The sequence below is a fragment of the Copadichromis virginalis genome, linkage group LG4, assembly GCF_057382275.1.
Source record: "Copadichromis virginalis isolate Kocher_CV1m ecotype Utaka linkage group LG4, C_Virginalis_male_GT1.1, whole genome shotgun sequence".
Lineage (NCBI taxonomy): Eukaryota > Metazoa > Chordata > Actinopteri > Cichliformes > Cichlidae > Copadichromis > Copadichromis virginalis.
This window is the reverse complement of record NC_140621.1, coordinates 10,189,256-10,197,405: the sequence shown is the minus strand read 5'-3', so window position 1 is coordinate 10,197,405 and position 8,150 is coordinate 10,189,256. Positions and strand designations below refer to the sequence as shown.

The 8,150-nt window shown below is 42.5% G+C and overlaps 1 protein-coding gene across 4 annotated transcripts in view; it reads right to left on the bottom strand.

Moving 5' to 3' along the window:
* Positions 1-596: 596 nt before the first annotated feature.
* The window catches only part of pkn1b (protein kinase N1b), a 45,942-nt gene continuing 38,388 nt past the window's right edge, over positions 597-8,150 (bottom strand). For all 4 annotated transcript variants that reach the window (XM_085453442.1, XM_085453441.1, XM_085453440.1 and 1 more), the window contains 9 exons: positions 7,900-7,972; positions 6,621-6,712; positions 6,304-6,480; positions 5,807-5,869; positions 5,630-5,706; positions 5,378-5,520; positions 3,894-4,001; positions 1,703-1,783; positions 597-1,621 (listed from right to left, as the gene is read on the bottom strand). In XM_085453442.1, the coding sequence (XP_085309568.1) occupies positions 1,418-1,621; positions 1,703-1,783; positions 3,894-4,001; positions 5,378-5,520; positions 5,630-5,706; positions 5,807-5,869; positions 6,304-6,480; positions 6,621-6,712; positions 7,900-7,972 (1,018 nt within the window). In that variant the 3' untranslated portion in view covers positions 597-1,417. The remainder of the gene's footprint in view (positions 1,622-1,702; positions 1,784-3,893; positions 4,002-5,377; positions 5,521-5,629; positions 5,707-5,806; positions 5,870-6,303; positions 6,481-6,620; positions 6,713-7,899; positions 7,973-8,150) is intronic.

Sequence of the window (8,150 nt, the reverse complement as noted above, 5' to 3'; positions counted from 1 at the left end):
CAGAAACTCCGGATACATCTGCGCCATCGCTCAGTCAAAACTCTTTGGACTGGTCTTTCAGCTACATTGTTAGTTTTCATTTTTATTTCATTTTACTTATTGTTTAAAACATTTCCATTTGGTTTTTATTCATTTTAATGCCACTTTTAGTCCTTTTATTTATTACAGTACGGGGGTTTTCGGGTATTACGATAAACACCAAACACTTTTAGCCTAACAAACTGTTTGTACTGAAGCTTCCTGAGGCTTGTTGACAAACATCACTAAGCTGATATAGAATTAAAATCAAACACACTTTCTGATTATTCCAAGTTTATCTTAATTCTGTAGGCTCAAAACATTTTTTCAGGTTTTTGTCTATTTTTTCGTTTTTCTTTAAGTAAACAAAACAAATTCTTCACACCTCTTTTTGAGTTTATTTTTAGTTTAATATAAAACCACAAACCTATCGTAAAGAAACATTTTCTTTGAGGAACCTGGAGTTCAAATCATTTCTTCTATCCGGACCGATAGGTTTCCTTTATCGCTCACATGCGTGTGCGAACAATTTGCTGATGTAAGAATATACAGCAGACGTGTGTGTTGTTGGGGGGGGGGGGGGGGGGGCATTAAATCACCAAATTTTCCAAAGTTTGGGTTCACATTTTTACTGAGTCAACACATTTCACCAGCAAATGACAGAGGAAGAAACACAGATGGGGGTAAAACAAAACTTTAAAATCACAAAAATTGTAAAAGCTTCCTGTCTCTGAAAAACGATTGGAGTCAAAAATCTGTGTTGTACCAAAAGTCGGTGGGAACGCAACACAAAGACGACTGAGCAAGACCGTCCACTTGCTCCTGCCTTTCTTTGGCTTAATCAAAAGAAGAGAGCCCCTCTTTCCTCTGGCTCCCCCGGGTGGTAATGTACGGGTGGTGCATGATTGCGGATCACGTGGATACATTCATGACTGAGGCAGAGGACAGTGCACATGGCTAAACACACACTGTAGCAGCAACAGACAGCAGAGATAAAGGGACGACAGAGTGTAGCAAATGCAGGAAAAAAAGAGCGCTTCCTGTCAGAATCATCACATTTTTTTCACTCTTTGTGATTTTGAGGCTCTGTGAGCGTTTCAAACAAACAGCAGGATCTGATAACCTGGATTATCTTCAGTTCTTCTCGTGACCTCCCCACCCCCCCACCCTCAAGACAGTCTGTTTGTTACTGCCTGTGTTTGGAACGCGCAATCATTGACGCTCGGCCCGGCCAGTGCTTCGTCTCACCGTGAGCACGCGGAGAAGAGAGTGCTCCTCGCTTCTCATCAACATCAAGTTCCTCTGTGCTTTTACAGCAGCCTTTCACTTCTCAGTCTCCTCTCAGAGTCTGTGGCTGGCAGTGGGGAGCTAATAACCCTTTGACCTCTGACCGCGGAGCCTAGCAGAGGTCAGAGACGTAGTCAAAATCCTTAAAGTAATCTTGCTCCCTACGGGAGAGGGCTCGGCGCTCGCGGGGTGGCGTGAGAGCGGGAGCCTCGTTGGTGAACTCCTCGTCGAAGTTGCTGACGTCTTCTTTCCCCACTATGTTGGGAACGAACGGGGGCGGGACTTTTCTCTGCAGGAGTGCCTCCCAGTCCATTACCTGAATGGGATTTAGGTTTAGGTAGCTGTCAATCAACGTTCTCGCCAAGGAAAAAAAAAATATGAAAGAAAAAATGCTCACCCTGAAAAAAGGCTGCTTTTTGACCTCTTCGGCATCCTTTTCTCCAGAACCGAGACGTCTTTCGGGATTTCTTCTCAACAGCTAGAAAAAAACAAAAATGTCACTTATGAGCACAAAAAAACGTGAAGACATATCAAAACCTTCCTAAAAATCAAAAAGAAAGCGCTATATAAATGCAATCCATTATTATTATTAGGGCCCGAGCACTGACAGTGCGAAGGCCCTATTGTAATTGCTCTGTTTATTATTATTATTATTATTATTATTATTCCGGCAAATGAATTGGCCGTTTGAGGGCCTAAACATGCTCGAAAACTCATGAAATTTTGCACACGCGTCAGGTCTGGTGAAAATTTACGTATTTTAATGTTCTCAGACATGGCCAGGGAAAATTAGCTCAGTAGCGCCACCTAGAAAAATGAAAAACGCGAGCCCCCGGTATGGGTATGACCTACATGTTTGAAAGTCGGTACACCTATATAACTTTCAGAGTCGAACAAAAAAGTCTATTATGGCAATGTCCTAAACCCAAAAGGAAGTCCGCCATTTTGGATTGAAGGTGACATTTTGGCTCTGATTTTACCGTTTCCATGCCTCGAACTTTAACGAACTCCTCCTTGGGATTTGGTCCTATAAGCTTCAAATTTGGACAGTGTCAACTACACCCTTGTGCCATGTTAAATTGCGGAGCTTTTGAGTTTTCACAATACTATGAGGCCGTGGCGCCATGGCGAATTTCAATGACTCGCCATGAAAATCTTATTGCCTCTCATTTTGTCATACATTTTCTGACCTTGACCAAAGTGAACACATATGATAAGGCTCCACCCCTGAACATATTTCAACTGCCATATTTGACCTCAAGGACAGCGCCACCTAGTGGGAACAGGAAATGTCATGTTTAACACTTTGGGGTACAGTATAGTAATGGGTGACATCTGCAGCCTCAAATTTCTCCAGGAAAGCCTTAAGGAGTTGGTCTTGGGTTACAGTGAAAACTGTGAGTTTTCGCAAAAGGGTGTGACCCCAGCAGCATGGCGAACTTTGATGTCACGCCATGAAGAAAGAAATTAGTATAACTCAATGAAATCCAGTCTGATCAGTACCAGACTTTACAGGCATGATGTCAGACCCGCCCTGAACAGATTGATGTGCCCATTGTCAGAAATACGGACAGCGCCACCTAGTGGCAACAGGAAATGTCATGGCTTTAATTTTGTTGTACTGATTTTCACAGGTTCATCGTGGCCACCTCAAAAGCGGTGAATATCACCATCAGTCCCTCGTGATGCTTCAGTGCAAAAATTGTGACTTTAAACTGAACGGCGCACCCTGGTGGCAACGCTGTTCACGATGAAAGATGAAGTGGCTTTTGAGGGTCTTGGCAAGTTTATAGAGGCTTGAAATTTGGCACACACCTCCAATGTCACGAAGGCTTTGTTGTTATGTGATCATTTTCATTGAATATCCCAAACTGGCTCAACAGCGCCCCCTACAAAATTTCAAAACCACAGCCCCAGCTCTGTGTATTATGTATGAATCTGAAACCTGGTAGGCTTATAGGAGATATCAAGATGTACAAAAAAGTCTCTTGGAGCAATATCCCAAATCCAACAGGAAGTCAGCCATTTTAAAATTAATGTGCAATTTTGGCGACATTTTCTCCTCTTTTCAGGCTTCATACTTTGACGAACTCCTCCAAGGGATTTCATCATATTGAACCATTCTCCAGTGTGTGGAATCTAAAGACCTTTGTGATGTTAAATTGCGAAGCTTTTTACGTCCAGGGAAACGGGGTGGTCATGGCGGCACTTAGAGTTTGAATCACTCGCCAAAAAGCAGTAATCTGCTGTCACTCAAAAACACAATGTCCAATCTCTCCCAAACGTCTCAGGTGTGATGAGACTCGAGCTTGGAAGTGTTTGTTATGCCATTTGTCAGTAATGGTTAGAGCGCCACCTAGTGGGACGACTATAATGACGATTGAATGAGATGAAATGTTAGCTGGTGGTTAAATGCATGAATTCCATCAATGTGACATCAGATCGGAGGTGCTGGTTGTAGGTGTTGGGCGTGGCTCGACGCGATGGGGTGCGAGGGCCCTCATAACGCTGCTTGCAGCTTTAATTATTATTATTATTATTAGAAATACACAAAAGCCCAAAATAACTTTAAGAAAGCATCGTCTGACCCGTCTCATGATGCCGATGGCCTCAGTGGTGAGGAAGCGCGGGTAGCGTACTTCATCGTTCACTATGCTGTCAAAAACCTCCTCTTCATCATCACCTGGGAAAGGAGACTGAAACAAACATTATACATTACACATCTGTAAAATATAACGTTTTATTCAACTACATTCTGTAGCATACTCATCATTAGTTACAGTGGTATTACACTGTAACTAATGACAAAATGCTGACTTTAAGTAATTTGATTATATGTAAATTTTTCATAGAATATTGGTACACGAGTACAATAAAAATGTTACATTTAATGGAACCTGGTCAAATGAAATTTACATGACGGGTGTAAATTAAATTAATGATTCATTATTATGATAAATAAACATGGAGTTTATATATTTCAGCTGCTCTTTTAAGGAGCTTAGAAAGAAAAGCATCTGGACTTTTCTTTCTAAGCGGATGAGAGGTGAAACGTCTTTAAGCAACTTAAAGACGTTTCACCTCTCATCCGAGAAGCTTCTTCAGTTCTAGGGTCAAATGGTGGAGAGTCACAGATTTAAGCCCTGTGGGAGTGTCCCCCCCGAGAGGGAGAAAGGACCCCCTAATGATCCTCTACCTAACCCCATGAGCCAAGGTGTGAAAATGGATGTAGGTCACAATCAGCCAAGGTTTGGGGTGAACTCACTGTAACCCCACCCTATCATGTGATTACCTGGACGTAGAACATTTTTCTAATGCATAACAATACACCTGAAGCAGCTTAGCCACCATCCTTATTTAAGTAAGACAATAACCAGACCATGTTACAGCACTAAAGAGTTTGGATGCCTAAACACCCACTGACTACCTCTGCTGCACTATGACATAAAAAGTCTTGATGCCCAATCATCCAGGTAAGTAAACCTCCAAAAGTTGATTCTGTTCAAGAGACTGAAGACTGAGACTGAGGAAATCACGTGGATGAGTGACGAAACGTTTTTCCCACTGAAAGTGCTACGTCCCGATGAACAGAATCAACGTTTGGAGATATGATGTATAAGTCCCACATCAAGCACGAAAGAGAAAATATTCTGCTTTCAAGCCTTAAGCTAACAGCTTCATCTGCTATCAAACGTTTTAAAGTGTTAGAAACAGTAAACATGCCCCTGTCATGACTTTTTATGAAACCTAAAGATGGCATCTTCAGTGTTAGTGTTTCATTTTTTGTCATTTTATTTGACATCCAGGCAGGAGATAAGAAGCTCGAAGAAAGATGGGTATTCATGACATTTACACAACCTTTTCCCCACTCCTGTCATGCTCAGTGGGAAGCTCAGAAGGTAGCAAGTTATGTAACTCTGGGAATCGGGGATCATCTGATCCTCTGCGTCTGAGCTTGGGTCAGCGCTACAAGGATCATTTACCCTTTCTACCCTAACAACAATCACATGGGTGAGAGCAACGTCAGGAGAAAATGGCCTCTGTGTGAATGTGGTGACTGACTAGTTCTCACCTCTCCCACCAGCATCTCATACACGAGCACCCCGAGGCCCCACCAGTCGACTGCCCTGGTGTACGATGTGTCTGTGAGCACCTCTGGGGCCAAAAACTCAGGAGTCCCACAGAATGTGCTGGTCCTGTCTCCATAACCCATGCCTCAGAAAAGAAAGAAACAAAGGGTGACCAACGTGTGAGGGTTGAGTCAGATTTAACCAAACAGAAGGGAACAGAGGATCAGTGTGATCAGCATATGATGAACACTCACCTTCTTTACAAAGCCCAAAGTCAGCTATTTTAACATAACCCTCAGTGTCCAGCAGCAGGTTGTCCAGTTTAAGATCCCTGATGGAAGAAAAGGAATCAGATTTATGTCGACTACTTCAAAGAGAAAGGAAACGCGTTACGTGTGGAATGCAAAGACGGAGGCGATACAAACACTCACCGATACACAATCTTGTGGTCATGAAGAAACTGAAGACCCAAGACCACACAGGCAGAGTAGAACCTGTTGTACAGACGACAGAAAGCAAGAGACGCAGAAGAAAAGTGTGAAGCAAGACTTCAGTCCCATTCCTCCAGGTGTATAAAGTCTACGCACCGAGCCATTCATGAAAGAATGAGTCACACTAAAGAGCTCGCTGAATTCAAGCTTCGGTTTGTCAGATTTCTTCCCGCCTACATATCCCACAATTAACCGTGTTATTGTAGAGTGGAAGCTTTTACGACCCACAGAAGCTCAGCCACAAAGGAGCCTACTACACAAAGTTGCAGTGCGTGAAAGTGACAGACGCTCTGTTGACTCAAAAACTGCTTCAAACTTCCGTACACATTAACATCAGCGGCAAAACTGTGTGCCGGGAGCTTCATGGCATGGTTTCCATGGCCGAGCAGCTCCTGTAGATATGTGTAGGTATACATGCACGACAAAGCAGAACTCACACAGCACGTTGCTCAGAAAAGACGTCTGCATGTATGTGCATCATGAGGTCTCCTCCTGCCGTGTACTCCATGACAAAACACACATGTTCTGGCGTCTGGAAGCATGCAAACAGGTTGACCAGGAAGGGATGGTGGGAGCCGTTGACGATCTCAAAGATCCGCTTCTCACACATCAGACTGGAGACGGACAGACAGAGGAAAGGGGGAGGGACGGGGAAGGAAGGGGGATGCACATGAGACAATCATTGTGTAATTATGAGGTGAATGAGCTCTTGTCGTGCAGCAGAGATGTGGTTAAGGTGGTAAAGCACAGCTACCTCTCCACTTCATCACGCGCGACGATGTCTCCTTTCTTCAGGGCTTTGATGGCGTACTGGCTGCCTGTTTTTTTGTACTCCGATAGCAGCACCTGAAGAGTCCAACAAAAGCTTTCGTTAATCACTTCAGAGTTTTTGTTGAGTAACTCTCTGCTAATGGAAATGAACTGGAAAAAAGTAACAGAAGGCAGGTGTAATTCTGTAATTTTGTCTCTGTGATCAAAAAGCATATCTAATAAAGAACTCAGTACTCTCCCTCCTACCCAACCTGCCTCAGCCTGAAACCTAAAGCATTTTTCTTTTCAATAAATATGAACTTGGAGCAACCCTGCATTTATCCGGGAGGTATTTTTGCAGTAAGTGTGAGTATTTAGGGAAGTATGTTAAAATAGCCTGTATTTGTATAGCGCTTTGGTGGTGGTGGTTTATTTGGTTGATCGCAGCTCTTTATGTGTTCCTTGGGCTTCTTTCGACAGTATGAATGGACAAATTTGAGCTTTATCAGTATTTTCTGACAAGAATATCTTTGTACTCTGCAACTAAATTTGGAACGGCCTTGAACTATGTCCAGGCTGGCTGAGGAAATGCCAAAATGTTTTATCTTACAGACACATGAAACATAAACAGATTTCACTGACAATTCTTATGGGTAGTTATTTATTTACTAGTTTATATTCTCCCCGACTCAGCTCAGATTAGCAGGTAATTTTGTTTGTGGCTCCAAACACCTGTTGCCAATAAGGAAGTTACAAAGTGCCCTCTGGTGGACAAATAATGCAAAGTCAACACTCGTAAAACGGTTAAAGGGTGCTTCCCCCCATCTCTTCTATCATTTTTAAATGTTCATTTATCTGCTGTAATAAATGAAAACGTTCTCAGCTATTTACATCAACAGATCTTAGTTATTATAGATACAGATATATAGATGTATATAGCTAAGATCAGCTGATATACTGGTTAAGATTAGTAGATATGATCTGCCACTCACAAGTCGGTTGGATTCTGTGAAAAAGCCTAGAATTCAAAGCTCATAGGGGGTGTAATACCGAGATCTAATACCAAATGTATGATGGAAAGAATAAAACTGTTCAGTGTGCACGTTTCATCAATCAAACAGTTATTTCACATGCCCACTTGAATGAGGCCCACAGAGCTAAAACAGGCTAAAATGCTCCATGGAGCTGCATGGAGCTTGTGTTTACTGACAGGCTGCTAATATTAAAATACTTATTTACACAACAGATGTGTATTTTATCATTTTGAAAATGAAACACAGTACCTTCCCGAAGTGGCCCCTGCCGAGAACAGCGATCAGCTTGAAGTCCTGCAGGGAAAGAGGTCCTTTGCTGGGCCTGAGAGAGGGAAATTACTATTATACAGCAAATGCAATAAATGTCTTTCATAACGTTCAACAAAATCTGTTACATACACCAGAAACTCGCTTTTTTGTTCTGCGTTTTAGCGTCTAACACAGTAAAGCATGTCTTATTCTGGGGTGACATATGCAGTAATCCATATTAATGATGACTC